Consider the following 17,381-nt stretch of genomic DNA (forward strand, 5'->3'; position numbering starts at 1 on the left):
CTTCCCAACCCAGGGATCGAACTCAGGTCTCTCTCATTGTAGACAGACGCTTTACCTTCTGAGCCACCAGGGAAGTGGAAATGGGTGAGCAAATGCTCACCCTGTCTGTACCTAGTCTTTCCAGTACAACTTTCCCACGAATCTTGAGCCATGCCCCGCCAAAAAAAATCCAAACTTTCCTCCCCTCAACATATACACAGTCACAAGAATACACATGAATTTGGCACATCATCACTCATGTAATAGATAATCAGGATTTTGGCAGTAATCTTGGGGTGTCTTGTTGGAAACATCTTTCTTTAGGTATGTGATTTTTGCAAATTAGTCAACCTAAACTTTGCAGTCTCCTTTCTTTAAAGTGAAGTTAGTGATGCCTCTGTCTACTTCAAATGGTTTAGGATAAATGAGACAATGTGACTAAATTTTACATACATTACTTTAAAATTATTCACTTTGTATTGTCATCTAAAATATCATAGTAGTATTTATTCACTTGGTTATAAATGAGTGTATACTTAAACTGTGACAGAGTAGAAAATTATATTTCTTAAAATATATTTAGGATGAGGATTCATTTTGTTTGGAAAACCAACTATACTGAATTTCTTTATAAAGAAATTATTTATATCTCTTCGTGAAGCATTTACAAATCCTGTCTTGGAAATTCTCTAACACTTTGTTAATGGTATGTTTTTGTAAAAAGGACTGGATCCAAGAATTGAGGATCATCTGTTATATACGGAGGTAGAAAAGGAATCAGATAATGGAGCTGCTATGTGGTATCATTTTCATTGGATGAGCAAGCTGATTTATGGAGAGTCAGCTTCATGAGGGCACTTGAAATAGAATTTAATATACTGCTGCTGCCAAGTACTTCAGTCGTGTCCGACTCTGTGCGACCCCATAGATGGCAGCCCACCAGGCTCGCCTGTCCCTGGGATTCTCCAGGCAAGAACACTGGAGTGGGTTGCCATTTCCCTCTCCAATGCATGGAAGTGAAAAGTGAAAGTGAAGTTGCCCAGTCGTGTCTGACTCTTAGCAACACTATGGACTGCAGCCCACCAGGCTCCTCCAACCATGGGATTTTCCAGGCAGGAGTACTGGAGTAGGGTGCCATTGCCTTCTCCGTAATGTACTACAGAAGGAAGAAATTAGTTCCATTTTGCTTCTTCCCCCTTTCAAACATTAAATTACTAGGATACGCCTTTAAAACTATAATTCCTCACTCCTCAGTCCTACATATAAAATGTTCTATGCCTTTGTCCAGAAAACATGTTTCTGAGAACTAAGTTTAAAACAAATGAATGCCTTGAATACAGCGTCTAGAAAATAGTGATTTACTAGGAGATAAAATTCATTACATATAAGATTACCAGACTTGTTAGAAGATCTGTAGCTTTTTCCTGCTACTCAAGGACAAGGTGTAAAGAAAAAGGAAGTGCCAATTTTAGATAATTATTGGGTACCACCGTTAAATTAGTGAGTACCATTTGAACTTTTGGAAGAGAGAGGTATAATTTCAGCATAGAAGTAAAATTTATCATAGACTCTAGGGTAGGGTTGATATACAAGGTTGGCAATTATAGAGGACTATTGAACAGAACAAATTATAGTTAGCTTACTTCCTCTCTCTAACAGGCTCAGCGAAGTAGAAGAAATTTTTTTAAAGAAATTTCCTTTTACAAAGTATTGATTTGTATGACTATGTCAAGACACATATTTTTGTTTTGTTTGCTTGCTTCGAATAGATTGAGCGGTTCGCAGGTATAGATAACACATGCTAGGTCTAAACTGTCAATTACTTCTAGAACTCGTCTTCCTTTGCATTAAATGTTGAGAAATAAGAATTAATGCTTATTGAATAATTACCATTTTAGGCATTATGTTAATTTACCTTTGAGGTGGTAACGTTTTTTTAGCTCATCATTTAGACTTGATACTGATAGGGTAAAAATAAGTGAAATGAAAAGCAATATAATTATACATGAGGTAATATGCACCACTACTTTGGTTATTGACAGGTATTAGCACATTATCAAGATTTTCTGTAATGAGTAGGTTTAGAATCTCCAAGTAAACAGACAAACTTATCTAGGACGGAAGATGTTTAGAAGAGGGCTAGGACTAAATAATCTTTAGATGACATCAGAAAATGTCTAAAAATATATTATTCTATAAAGTGCAAAGTGATATTATAAATAGCCTGTAAATAAGCTTATTACATACTTCTACTTTACGATATGAAGAAATACAAAGCAGAGATATTTGATGACTGGCCTGCCATCTCATGGGGTTAGAAGCCAGAATTCCTAGTATTTAAAATCCATCATAATTTCATATTAAACTTTTCTTAGGTTTGGAATGAGTGATAGGAGCTAAGAAACAAATTATGAGGTGTTAGACAGTCAGAGCTAAATGTGAATCTTGCCTAACACCAATTCATATTGCAGTAGCTGACACCAGTAACCTGAAGCATTGTTATGTGGTATTTACTAATGAAAATTTGCAAATGCAAACACTGCCTCTAAAGAGATTGTTGCCTAAAATGGTCTCCTGTTGGCAAAAGGTGCTCAGATTGCAATATAATGCTTACAATTCTGGGAGAGAGTAAACCTCAGAGTGCACTCTACCCAGTTAAGTGTTAAAAATATGAATAACATAGCTAAAAAATATTTTCTTAATGAATTTACTTATTTGAAATCACTTTGTATATTTAAGCCAGTTATATATAGAATCTCATATAATTAATGAATATTGCTGGACATATTGGACTTCCCTGGGCTGGAAGTATTTACTGCTGCTTTGTCCTTTCATATCAATAATCTGCATAACTGATCTAATGTGTAAAGGAAGACTGTAGCTTCCAGCTATTGTTTAACCAACTAAAATAATTGTTTGCTATGCCTCTTTTCTTTCTAAAGTCCTATGTCCAGGTAAAAATAAAATAGCAAAAGAACTACTGAAAATTCTTTCATTCTGATAATATTTTTTAATATTTTATATGAATATTTCCATAAATGAGCCAATGTTTTTAAAAGTATTATTCATAAGAAAACATAAGGTGTTCATGAGAGAATAGAGACCTGTGCTTAAAACCAGAAGTTTAAAGTTCTGCCTAGCACTTTAACTTTGGCAAGTTACTTAAAATACTCAAGCACTGTTTTCTCATCTGTAAAATGGGGATTACATCAACCTTATTTCTTGTTGTGAAATGATGATTGTATTTTGTTAATTGCAATGTTTTCTTAAAATATACTTTACTAAAAATACAAATTAGTTGGAGATCTAGATATAAGTATGTACATAAATGTTCCATACAGATGCAAAAAACACAGCTTTTCAAAGATAAAATATATGTAAACTCTTCTTTAAGAAAACGGAAAAGTTGAAAGAACACTGCATATCTTAAAGCAGAATACAGCACAAGAGAGTGTGAAAAAAAAAGAAAGCTGTGGAAGATAAAAATAAACCAATTTTACAGTTACACTTTCTTCAGTTAACTAAAGAGATGAAGGGACACACACACAATTTTGTTAAAATTGAATTAAATTATTCCTGTTCTTTGTCAAAAATGATTATATTGTTTTTTAATCTAATAAAAGTAATATAGTAAAAACAAGACTAGCTTAATTTCAATAAGTATTTTAGTCATGTAAAATATTTCAATAAATTTTAGCCATAGTCTATAAAAAATCTCACTAAGTTTAATAAACAAAGTTGAAAATATTAAGAGAGTAAGTATGTATTTTAATACTACATTTCAAATTTAAATTGTATTAACTCTCTGCACAAAGGAAATCAATACTCTTATACTTTTTTCCACTTTCCTCTTCCATTATGTATTGGTCTCCTGGATTTCATCTTCAAATTTTCCATTCATTCCCATTCTTTCTCTCTCTTTCATCTCTTTTTCCTTCACTATTATTACAGGTTCTATATCCTTTACATAGTCTTTGAAATACTTTAGGAACGCAATCTGTTTCTTTTTTGGGGAACTTAGTTTTTCCCCTGGATTTTTAAAAATGCTTTTTCTGTATACTTGAAGTAGTTTAAGTTGGATATATCAGAATATGAATTTAGGATCTCCAGGAAAACACAATAGGCTTTTGACCCAGATGTTCACTCTTCTGTTGTTTCAAGTAAATACATTTATATTTTAAATAGATCTTATTTTCTGTTCTCTTGAATTTAGTTTTTATTTTTTTCTGGAGCAATTAATTATAACAGATCATATTTTTTGGTTCTAACATATCTACCATTATTCTGAAATTTCTTTACTCTTTATTTTTCCCTGTATCATCCTAAGCCTTTCTTCATTCTGTGCCAATAGGATTGATTTCTACCTTATTTCATTTCGTTCCCAGGATGTGTCTAATGTATTAATAGATTTTAAATGGGATTATTTGCATTTACCTCTGTTATCCCCATTTTCACCCCACCTATCATTTTGTCATCTCATTTTTTAGCTATGCCCTCTATATCCCTCTTCTTTCTATTCCCTTTTTTTAGTTGAAATATAGTTGATTTGCATGTTGTGTTATTTTCTGCTGCTGCTGCTGCTGCTAAGTCGCTTCAGTCGTGTCCGACTCTGTGCGACCCCAGAGACGGAAGCCCACCAGGCTCCCCCATCCCTGGGATTCTCCAGGCAAGAACACTGGAGTGGGTTGCCATTTCCTTCTCCAATGCATGAAAGTGAAAAGTGAAAGTGAAGTCACTCAGCCATGCCTGATTCTTAGCGACCCCATGCACTGCAGCCCACCAGGCTTCTCTGTCCATGGGATTTTCCAGGCAAGGGTACTGGAGTGGGGTGCCATTGCCTTCTCTGGTGTTAGTTTCTAGTGTACAGCAAAAGTGATGTATATTTATAGTTTTACATACATATTTCTTTTTCATATTATTTTCCATTACGGTTTATTGTTGTTGTTTAATCTCTAAGTCGTGTCCAAGTCTTTTGTGACCCATGGACTGAAGCCTACCAGCCTTCTCTGTCTAGGGATTTCCCAGGCAAGCATTCTAGAGTGGGTTGCCATTTTTTCCTCCAGGGTTTCTTCTCAACCCAGGGATTGAACCCACATCTCCTGCTTGGCAGGCAGATTCTTTACCACTGAGTCACCTGGGAAGCCCTTATGTTTTATTACAGGTTATTGAGTATAGCTCCTTAAGCTATACGGTAGGACCTTGTTTATTCTTTCATATATAATAGGGTGCGTCTGCTAATCCCAGTCTATCCCCCTCCCATTCCCCTTCCCTTTGGCAACTACAAGTCATTTCTCTATGTCTATGAGTCTGTTTATGTTTCATAAATAAGCTCATTTGTGTCATATTTTAAATTCTGCAAATAAGTGATATCATATGGTAATTGCCTTTCTCATTCTGGCCTTATTTCATATAATAATCTCTAGGCCCTTTGTGTTGCTGCAAAGGACATTATTTCGTTCTTTTCATGACTGAGTAATTGTCCATTATATATATGTTGATCTCATCTTCTTTATCTATTCTTCTGTCCATGGACATTTAAGTTGTTTCCATGTCTTTTGACTCTTGTAAATAGCGCTGATATGAACATTGGGGTGTATGTATCTTTTTGAATCGTAGTTTTGTCCGCAAATATGCCCAAGATGGGATTACCATATCATACAGTAACTCTATTTTTAGTTTTTTGAGGAACCTCTGTACTGCTTTCATAGTGGCCATACCAGTTTACATTCCTACCAACAAAGTAGAAGGGTGTTCTTTTCTTTGCACTTTCTCCAGTATTTGTTATTTGTTGACATTTTAATAGTGGCCTTTCTGTTCAGTGTACTTTTGATTTGCATGTCTTAAATAATTAGCAAGCAGTGTTGAGCATCTTTTCCTGTGTCTATTCAGTTAAGTTCAGTTGCTCAGTCATGTCCTACTCTTTGAGACCCCATGGACTGCAGCACGCCAGGCTTCCCTGTCCATCACCAATTCCCAGAGCTTACTCAAACTAATGTCCATTGAGTCAGTGATGCCATCCACTCATCTCATCCTGTGTCATCCCCTTCTCCTCCTGCTTTCAGTCTTTCCCAGCATCAGGGTCTTTTCCAGTGAGTCAGTTCTTCGCATCAGGTGGCCAAAGTATTGGAGTTTTAGCTGCAGCATCAGTCCTTCCAATGAGTATTTAGGACTGATTTCCTTTAGGATTGACCAGTTTGATATCCTTGCACTCCAAGGGATGCTCAGGAGTCTTCTCCAACACCGCAATTCAAAAGCATGAATTCTTAAGCACTCAGCTTTCTTTATCGTCCAACTCTCATATCCATACATGACTACTGGAAAAACCATAGCTTTGCTAGAAGGACCTTTGTTGGCAGAGTAATATCTCTGCTTTATAATATGCTGTCTAGGTTGACCATAGCTTTTCTTCCAAGGAGCAAACATCTTTTAATTTCACGGCTTCAGTCACCATCTGCAGTGATTTTGGAGCCCCTCAAAAATAAAGTCTGTCACTGTTTCTATTGTTTCCCCATCTATCTGCCATGAAGTGATGGGACCAGATGCCATGATCTTAGTTTTCTGAATGTTGAATTTTAAGACAAATTTTTCACTCTCCTCTTTCACTTTCATCAAGTGGCTCTTTAGTTCTTCACTTTCTGCCATAACGGTGGTGTCATCTGCATATCTGAGGGTATTGATATTTCTCCCAGTAATCTTGATTCCAGCTTGTACTTCATCTAACCTGGCATTTTGCATGATGTACCCTGCATAGAAGTTAAATAAGCAAGGTGACAATAAACAGCCTTGACGTACTCTTTTCCCAATTTGGAAACAGTCTGTTGTTCCATATCCAGTTCTAACTGTTGCTTCTTGACCAGCATACAGATTTCTCAGGAGGTAGGTAAGGTGATCTGGTATTCCCATCTCTTTAGGAATTCACCACAGTTTGTTGTGATCCACACAGTCAAAGGCTTTGGCATAGTCAATAAAGGAGAAGTTGATGTTTTTCTCTTGCTTTTTTAATGATCCAGTGGATGTTGGCAATTTGATCTCTGGTTCCTCTGGCTTTCTAAATCCAGCTTGAACTTCTGGAAGCTCATGGTTCACGTATTGCTGAAGCCTGCCTTGGAGAATTTTGAGCATTACTTGGCAAGCATGTGAGATGAGTACAACTGTGCAGTAGTTTGAACATTTTTTGGCATTGCCTTTCTTTGGGATTGGAATGAAAACTGACCTTTTCCAGCCCTGTGGCCACTGTTGACTTTTCCAAATTTGCTGGCATATTGAGTGCAGCACTTTCATAGCATCATCTTTTAGGATTTGAAATGGCTCAACTGGAATTCCATCACCTCCACTAGCTTTGTTTGTAGGGATGCTTCCTAAGACCCACTTGACTTCCCATTCCAGGATGTCTGGCTCTAGGTGAGTGACACAGCATCATGATTATCTGGATCATGAAGATCTTTTTTGTATGGTTCTTTTATGTATTGTTGCCACTTCTTCTTAGTATCTTCTGCTTCTGTTAGGTCCATACTATTTCTGTCCTTTATTGTGTCCATCTTTGCATGAAATATTCCCTTGGTGTCTCTAATTTTCTTGAAGCAATCTCTAGTCTTTCCCATTCTGTTGTTTTCCTCTATTTCTTTGCATTGATCACTGAGGAAGGCTTTCTTATCTCTCCTTGCTATTCTTTGGAACTCTGCATTCACATGGGTATATCTTTCCTTTTCTCCTTTGCCTTTCACTTCTCTTTTCTCAGCTATTTGTAGGGCCTCCTCGGACAACCATTTTGCCTTTTTGCCTTTCTTTTTCCTGGGAATGGTCTTGATCACTGCCTCCTGTACAATGTCACAAAATTCCATCCGTAGTTCTTCAGGCACTCTATCTATCAGATCTAACTCCTTAAATTTGTTACTTACACTATATAATCATAAGGGATTTGATTTAGGTCATACCTGAATGGTCTAGTGGTTTCCCCTATTTTCTTCAAGTTAAGTCTGAATTTGCAATAAGGATTTCATGATCTGAGCCACAGTCAGCTCCTGATCTTGTTTTTGCTGACTGCATAGAGCTTCTTCATCTTTGGCTGCAAAGAATATAATCAGTCTGATTCTGGTATTGACCATCTGGTGATGTCCATGTGTAGAGTCGTCTCTTGTGTTGTTGGAAGAGGGTGTTTGCTATGATCAGTGTATTCTCTTGGCAAAACTCTGTTAGCCTTTGCCCTGCTTCATTTTGTACTCCAAGGCCAAATTCGCCTGTTACTCCAGGTATCTCCTTTTTTGTTGTTTTGTTTTGTTTTGTTTTTTCCAGGTATCTCTTGACTTCCTACTTTTGCATTCCAGTCTCCTATAATGAAAAGGACATATTTTTTGGGTGTTAGTTCTAAAAGGTATTGTAGGTCCTCATAGAACTCTTCACCTTCGGCTTCTTCAGCATTACTTGTCAGGGCATAGACTTGGATTACTGTGATATTGAATGGTTTGCCTTGAAAATGAGCAGAGATCATTCTGTTGTTTTTGAGATTGCACCCAAATACTGCATTTTGGTTTCTTTTGTTGATTATGAGGACTAGTCCATTTCTCCTAAGGGATTCTTACCCATAGTAGGAGATATAATGGTCTAAGTTAAATTCACCCATTCTAGCCCATTTTAGTTCACTGATTCCTAAAATGTCTATGTTCACTCTTGCCATCTCCTGTTTGACCACTTCCAATTTGCCTTGAATCATGGACCTAACATTTCAGGTTCCTATGTAATATTCTTCTTTATAGCACTGGACTTACTTCCATCACCAGTCATATCCACAGCTGGGTGTTGTTTTTACTTTGGCAAATGTGTCTGTTGGCCATCTGTATGTCTTCTTTGGAGAAATGTCTGCTTATGTCTGCTACTCACTTTCTTATTGGGCTGTTTTGGGCTTTTGTTGTTGTTGAGTTGTATGAGCTATTTGTATATTTTGGAAATTAAACCTTTGTCAGATGTATCCTTTGCAAATATTTTCTCCCAGTCCATAGATTGTCTTTTAATTTTGTTTATGGTTTCATGTGCTGTGCAAAAGCTTGTAAGTGTGGTTAGGTCTCATTTGCTTATTTTTACTTTTATTTTTATTGCCTTGGACACTGTCCTAAGTAAACATTAGTGTTATTTATGTCAGAAAATATTTTGCCTGTGTTCTTTTGTAGGAGTTGTATGGTGTATTTTGAATTTGTTTTTGTGTATGGTATGAGGGTGTGTTCCAACCTCGTTGATTTGCATGTGGCCGTCCAGCTTTCCCAGCAGCACTCCACACAAAAACTACTAGAACTGATAAATGAATTCAGCAAGATAGCTAGATACAAGATTAACATACAGAAATCTGTTGCATTTGTTTATACTAGCAATGAATATCAGAAAGAGAAAGTTTTTTAAAAAGTCTCTTTTAAAGTAGAATAAACCTGTTCAAGGAGATTAAAGGCTTATACTGTAAGAACTATAAAACAGTAATAAAGGAAACTGAAGATAATTCAAAGAAATAGAAAAATATTCTATGCTCTTGGATTGGATGAATTAATATTGTTAAAATGATAATGCTGCCCAAAGCAATCTACTGATTTAATGTGATCTCTATCAAATTACCCATGACATTTTTCACAGAGCTAGAGCAAATAATCCCAAATTTATATGGAACCATAAAACACTCAGAATTGCCAAAGCAATCCTGAGGAAAAAGAACAAAGCTAGAGGCATAACCCTCCTAGACTCCAGACAATATTACAAAGCTACAGTAATCAAAAGAGATTTGATTTGGTATTAGTACCAAAAGAGATTTGATTTGGTATTAGTACCAAAACAGATATTAAGATAAATGGAACAAATAGCCCAAAAATAAACCCACACACCTACAGTCAGTTAATCTACAAAATCTAGCCAAGAATATACAGTGGAGAAAAGACAATGTTCTCTCTACTCTTAATCAGAGCTATGTGCCATGTTGTAGGATAAATATCTTCTCTCGAGTAGGATTAATTTCTATTCTATTAATACAGCTAAAATGGAAGTTTTGGGAAACTAAGAGACCTGGAGGCTGGTCAAAGCAATTTTTACCGCTACTTTGCTCTCTGTTTCAAACAAAATTACAAAACACCCTCACATGTCCTGTCTGTGTGTGTTGTATTCTTTGGTTCAAAGGCTCAAGATGATCTGGCGTTACTGTCCCTCCTATCCACCAAACTACCCCAACCTGTGGAGAGAGTGGACACAGAGGTTTTTGTCACCATCCATGCATTTGATTTCAATGACAAAGGCATTTTGTAGCTATGAAAGGATAAGCATGATTGATAGTGATAACTCATAATTAATGCATGCATCCTTTGAGACTACCTCAGTAGACATGTCTCTTTTTTACTTTTAGTCAGTCAGTCAGTTCAGTTCAGTCGCTCAGTCATGTCCGACTCTTTGTGACCCCATGAATCGCAGTGCGCCAGGCCTCCCTGTCCATCACCATCTCGCAGAGTTCACTCAGACTCACATCCATCGAGTCCGTGATGCCATCCAGCCATCTCATCCTCAGTCGTCCCCTTCTCCTCCTGCCCCCAATCCCTCCCAGCATCAGAGTCTTTTCCAATGAGTCAACTCTTCGCATGAGGTGGCCAAAACAAGAGCTTCACAAGTATCACACTATGAAGCATGTGAATGTAACCTTCCAAGAAAAAAATAGGCAATGTGATGCTCTGAGAACTTTAGTTAACAAGTTTTTAATTCCACCTTTCTTCAGAAGTGAAAACAACAGATTTTATATGCCTGGCAAGTTGGAGTTTCTGAACCTACAAAAGAGGAATACCGCCTATAACTGAATTTTTTCCAGAAAAATTAGTTTTGTTTTGTTTTGTTTTTCCTTTCATCATGCTAATTGATGTGATCAATTCTGACTTCAACTCTTGTTAGCTTCAAATAGTTTGAGTGTTTTCCCTGACTCCCTCCCTATCACTTAGAATATACTTTTTTTTCCCCTCCATCTCAGTTACAGTTTGAGGAATGGAGCAGTATTAGTTCTATCTGATTTCTTTTGGGTTTGGAGGAAAGAAATATAACTGCTTTACAGATAAAGTTATTGCCCTGATTGATAAGATTTTACTCTCTGTCTTGAGATTTGATTGATAAGATTTTGCTCTCTGTCTTTGAGATTCACTTTAAAACGTCCATGGTATAGTCAGCAGCCATTTTCTAAAAAATTACCAAAGTGAGTTTGTCACTTTAAGACAACAATGACAGTAGTTGCTGTCAATGACAAAAATCAACTTTTAAGTAAAAATGAAATTTTCAAAAACTTTTATCTGCTTCCCTGAACTTGACAGCTTTTCATAATTCAGACTTTTTTCATGATATGGGTGGCGATATTAACAAAAGTGTTTTTAATATTGTATGAATTGTGTCAAAGTCTTGAAGACCTATATGACTCAGTAGACCATTATTTTACAAAATAAATAGTATATGATGTTACCAGTTCAGGTAGAGTTAAATGATCCATTCAAGGTGCAAGATAGACTACAGTATCTTAAAGTAAAGGTACAAAAAAAGTTCGTTGATATGGTTTCAGATTCTACATTTCCATTCATCTTTAAAAAAAAAGAAACACTGCTTTTCATGTTTTGGTAGTATCAAAGATTGTCCACAGTTATCTGAAAAGAATGCAAAAATACTCACTCCTTCCTTTTCCAACTATGTATATATGTAAAACAATCATATATTTCAGCTAACACGACATATTGAACTGGATTTAATGTAGAAACAAGTATGAGAATTCAGCCATCCTCTATTAAGACAAGTACTGATGAAATTTGAAAAAAAATATAAAATGGAATGCCTCGCTGTTTTTTTTTTTTTTAATTATGGTTATTTTTCATTAAAATCCCTACATACCGGTATGTTCTTATCATTTTAATGGAACCAATGAATAAATATTTGTAAATATATACTTTTACTTTTTAATTAGAAACTTTAATGTTCTTTGAGAACCAGTGTTTTCTTTTTGTAATATAAAGAAAGCCTGAGATTGAAACATATGAGAACAAATGATCTACATCCATGTTAAAGACCTTCACTGGATTTCAATTGTTCTAAAGATAAAATGCAAATTCTAAACATAGTACCCCTTAACAATATATTATAATTCCATGAATATTTATTTAGTTCCTTGGTCCAGTGATGTTGCCTTTTGTGGACACACTGTTCCTTCTCTTTAGGATGTTCTTCTCCGTCCATATCACCTAGTTAATTCTTTCTTATTCTTCTGGTTTCAGTTCATGAAGTCCTTTCCTAGACTTTCTCATAACCATGCTTTTATGCATCAGAACATCTCTCTTTCTAATTGTATGTTTACTGATGAAATTATTTCACTGAAGTATTTCTTCCCAATATACTGAAAAACCATAAAACCAGTAAGCACGTGTATGTTGGCTTACCATTGTATCCATTCTTCCTAACAGAGTGTTTATCACAAAGTAGAATGGGAAATAAAATATCTGTTGGTGAATGAGTAAGTGAATAAATGTGTGAATCAATAGAGGAAAAAAAAATCCATTGAAATCAACATAGAATTTGATCTAGCATGAATTGCTTCTTCAGTCATGTAAAGATCCAAGATAAATACTAGAGGAAGAATATCTTGAATTCATTTAAATCACTCGTATTTTTCCCTAGTGTAATTTTATTACTATATATTCTTGTTGGCCACTTCTCTTACAAAGAAAATAGAATGGAAGTAGATATAATATACAATGACATTTAGATGTGTTAGCAAGTGTTCCTTTGTAAGCCTGGTAGGTAGTGAGCAACTGTTGGCAGACAGCTTCTTGTATTTCACTTGACTTAATGTTTGCTATAAATTGGAATTCTATTATTTGTATGTATGACTATCTTTCTACAGTCTCCTATTGTCTCATCTATTACCTCTTTTGGGCTAAAAATCTACAGTTGAGTGACACCTACTTACATTTCCCCCATACCTCTCATGTTACTAGCTTATCATTATACTTATCATACCTCATTTTAAGTTTATAATTTATTAGTTTTCCCATGAGACTTTCTACTCCTTAAGGGCTTGGACTGTATTCTGTTCATCTGTGTATCCATAGGATATGATAAGGTGTTTAGCTCTTGATAAACACTCAATAAATGAATGTACAGAAAAATTATTGAATGAACATGTTAATAAATGACATGACGTATTCCTTAACTTTTTAATTAAATCATTCCAGTTAAAACTCAGGTAATGGGAGAAATCAAGATTGCATTGAAGAAAGAAATGAAGACAGATGGGGAACAACTAATAGTTGAAATCCTACAGTGTAGAAATATTACCTACAAATTTAAATCTCCTGATCACTTACCAGGTATCTAATTTTGTGATAATAAGCAATATAATGTGGCTAAGAACTCCTTAGGAGAATGAACTAAATGCCCTAGAAAATGCTAACTAAAATTTGGACTGTGTATCAAATATATCTGAAAAAAAAAATGAAATAAGAATTAACTTATCTTATGTAGAGCAAATTGATATTTTACTGGTTAAAAAGTAGCTTGTTTTCCAACACAAACTTAGAGTGATATATTTATTATACATGTAAGCATTTAAACTGCTAAGAAAATTGGTGTGTTTTAATTAGGTATATTTTAATTGCTCTGTGTTGTCTGAAACAAATTGTTCACAGTCTACTGGCTTTACGTAAAAAGTCTGCTTCCTTTACGTAAGGAAGCTCTCAGTATACAATTATAATGCTAATTGTATAAATGTATTGTTAATGGACACTTAACAAGCTGAATTCTTATTTTCAGATTTATATGTGAAACTATATGTGATGAACATATCTACCCAAAAAAAGGTGATCAAGAAAAAAACAAGAGTATGTAGACATGATCGAGAGCCTTCATTCAATGAAACTTTTAGATTCAGCCTAAGTCCTGCTGGACATTCTCTTCAGGTAACTCATATCGTTCCTATTTTTAAATTTTCACCTATACTATACTTATTTCCTATTTAATTATTCAATATTTATATGCCAATCATATACTATGTGACACTTTACAGGTTAATTTTTAGAGGTAACTTTCCGGGGTCCCTTGAAAATTCCACAACCCATTCACCCCATCCAATTAGCCTCTATCCTACCTACTCAGTTTCATTTATACAGATTTTTTTTTCACACTCACAGCCACTAATCCTCTTTGGGTCTTCATCTTTATTATGCAAATCATTTCAGCAGTATACCTGGCCTACTTGCCATCACTATCTTATGCTTTTAATTCATTTTATCACTCTACTGGCAGAGATATCTTTTAAAAACACCGACTAGATTACCCTCCAATGATTCACTGTTATCCTGACCCATTCAGAATCCTCTAAAGTGAGTTATATTTATTTAATTGTATTCCATTTAATTTCAGCTCTTTGTATACTTTTCCACTCACTCTTTACTTCAGCCACACCAGAATCTTCAAATTCTTGGATTGTTTGCTTGTATTTTTCCTCCCCTTTAGTACTCCCTTCTTCATTTCTCTCCATCTCTTACAATATTCCACATCTTTCAGTGTAAAATCATCTCTTTACTGATGATGTGGTATACTTCATCACATCTTATTCACATGTTTTGCTTATCTTATTAGGCCATTACTCCCAGTTTTGTGCAACCATTCATGTACTTACCTGCCACTGTTTCTGTGCTATCAACTTCTCTGGTGCAAAGCTTGATTTTCATTGCTCTCTGTTCTGCAGCCTAGCACAATGCTTATACACAGTATGCCTTTGGTAGATGTAGAGACAAGGAAGGAGAAAGGAGAAAGAGGAGGGAGGGTAATGATGAAAATGTGGGAAGAGAAGACCATGGTTCTGGTACTTAAGTAAAGGCCTGTGCTGGAGACTAATGTAAGACATATTACAAAGCAAAAACTGCATTGAGAGGATTAACTGACATTAGAGTTGAAGGGAATAATAAGATTAAAAGACACTCTGAAGTCTGTGTGAACAGAGGTGTCAGGCACAGAAGCTGAGTAGTTAAAGGGTTAGAGGGAGAAAAAAATCATGAGTTTGTCTGATATGTGATCAATTTGATGAGGGCAGGTCCAAATGAAATACATAATTAGGCAATTTGAAATCACAAAATCAAAGGCTTGAAAAGATAGAAGAGTAGATTTTGAAGTCAGAAACATAAAAATAAATTTCGGCCAGGAATAAAGATGAATTATCTGAAGGAGACTCCAAAAAGAAAGACAGAGCATAAGAGAATTGTCAAGGATTAATGGCTGTCTCCACCTTGTCTCTACCTTTCTTTCAACTGATCCCTAAAAAAAAAAAAAAGAAAAAAAATTCTTGAGTTTGAGATCCCGTGGAATTTCAACTAATGTAAATTCTACATATGACAAGAAACCACTTTAGAAGAGCTTACTATAGTAAAATCCCCAGTAAATTAAATGGTATTTAAAATCAATGTTATATTCTATCTGCCTTATAAACTCTTATTTATTTACTTACCACTCAAATAATTTTGCATTTGAGTTGGTTTTTCATTAACTAGTAAAGTTCTTTTCTGAAACTTTCTATCAATTTAAGCATAAACTGAATTAGAATTAGCTGATAACACATATCTCATTTAGAATTCTGTCCTTCAGGATAGGTCTCTGCCTTTGGGAAATGTTGATGTGAATTAATTAATATTATGCAGATCTTTTGAGGTCATCTTGGTTATTAGTCTCCTACAAGGATGTCTGCTAATTCCTCTCACGCTCACCCTTTCTTGTCTGTTACTTCTTTGATGTGCAAATGTCCATAAAAGAAGTTGAAAATGTACACACAAATAGATATATAATTTTGACTATTTTTTCTAGATTTTACTTTTTTCCAATGGAGGGAAGTTTATGAAAAAGACCTTGATTGGCGAAGCCTGTATCTGGCTAGACAAAGTGGATCTCAGAAAAAGAATAGTCAACTGGCACAAACTTTTGGTCAGTCCTACTCAAACCCACTGAAGAAATATGTCTGCTCAGGGTATAGAAAGTGCTTTAAATAATCTTAATCACGACTATAGTTGAATGCTATTGGTTCTAAGCTGTCTTCATGGGTAATCGTGAGAAGAGGAACAAAAAGCAAAAGCATACTGAAACCTTTGCACAAGTATGGTTGTGGAACATAGAAAAAAAAACTCAAAAAAAAAAAGTCCATATATTGAAGACAAGAAAAAAAAAGGAGTTCTGAAACCTTGGATTTCTTGTGGCTGTCATGAAAAACAGTGAGAGAAATTTTGATTACTTAATGCAAAACATTTTTGAGTAGAGTTGAGCTATAGCTAACTGAAGGCTGAGACTTAAAGATTCATATGGTTTCTAATGCAAGCAAAAATAATCCTTTATGCAGAAGAGCTTGGTTAAAAGGAAGGAACTGATGTAACAAATCTCAGTTTTCAAAAGTCTTTCTTCTTCATCTTCTCAGATAACTGTTTTGAAATTCTGACATAGGATACACCTACAGTGTGTGTCCAGACTCGAAAGAAGTAAGGAGGACCAGAGATTTAGAAATTATAGCTTTTAGATCATGTTGTATAAGTTTTCTCTGTGTCTAAATGTTATAAGGGTGAACAACACCAATTTTGGAATTCATGTTGTAAAAGCACATTTGTATAGTTTGAAATAATGTATACTGAAAATAATACTAAGTAGAAATGGAATTACATGTATCTAGACGTAAAGCCATGACTGGCTAATGGAAAAGAATATTGTCCCATAAACTGTTGGAACCTTGGTTGAAAACATCAAAATCTCTTAAATAACCCTTAATCCAAGACATTTTCAATCTGCATACCAAAGGACCTAGATTAAATTGACATATTCTAGGAAGCATGATAACTAGTGCTTTGTGAAGTTGCAAATCAATGTACTATCCCACATATTTTCTTTTTCTGGAGTAATAAATGCACAGGGAGAAATTTCTTCCTCTGGCAAACAAATCATACTAATCTGTGACATTGATTAATTGGTGTCATTTCCTGCTCTTCCACAGTTTCTTTTTCCCTTACTATGTTAACTGATTGTAAAATGAAACCCCTGACACCAAATTCAGGTTCTCCCTAGTGCTCTATTTTCCTACTTTAGTGACAGTATCCTAGTAATCAAGTTCATCAGTGTTGGGAAAATATGTGAAAAATCAATGTTATATTAAGGTGAAAGTGTTCTTTGAGCTACTTTAATAATATAGAATAAAAGAACCAACATCTAAGTCATTAAAATGAAACATCCTCTTCCCCATCAACCAACAACATGAACAAGGAAGTTACATGGACTTAGAGGAGATGAACTCAGCTGGGATTCAAAGCCTGGCTTCTGGCCTTGGTTCTGCCACTAACTGTCACCGTGCACATGTCACTTAAACTCAGTTTTCCTCAGTTTCTTATTTG

The 17,381-nt window shown here is 35.2% G+C and overlaps 1 protein-coding gene across 1 annotated transcript in view; it reads left to right on the forward strand.

Annotated features, from left to right (window-relative positions):
- Nucleotides 1-15,960, forward strand: part of PCLO (piccolo presynaptic cytomatrix protein) — a 375,834-nt gene extending 359,874 nt beyond the window's left edge. The window contains exons 23-25 of the mRNA XM_068973161.1: nucleotides 13,197-13,331; nucleotides 13,774-13,919; nucleotides 15,820-15,960. Coding sequence (XP_068829262.1) covers nucleotides 13,197-13,331; nucleotides 13,774-13,919; nucleotides 15,820-15,960 — 422 coding nt within the window. The remainder of the gene's footprint in view (nucleotides 1-13,196; nucleotides 13,332-13,773; nucleotides 13,920-15,819) is intronic.
- Nucleotides 15,961-17,381: the final 1,421 nt, after the last annotated feature.

Source organism: Capricornis sumatraensis, chromosome 5, assembly GCF_032405125.1.
Source record: "Capricornis sumatraensis isolate serow.1 chromosome 5, serow.2, whole genome shotgun sequence".
Lineage (NCBI taxonomy): Eukaryota > Metazoa > Chordata > Mammalia > Artiodactyla > Bovidae > Capricornis > Capricornis sumatraensis.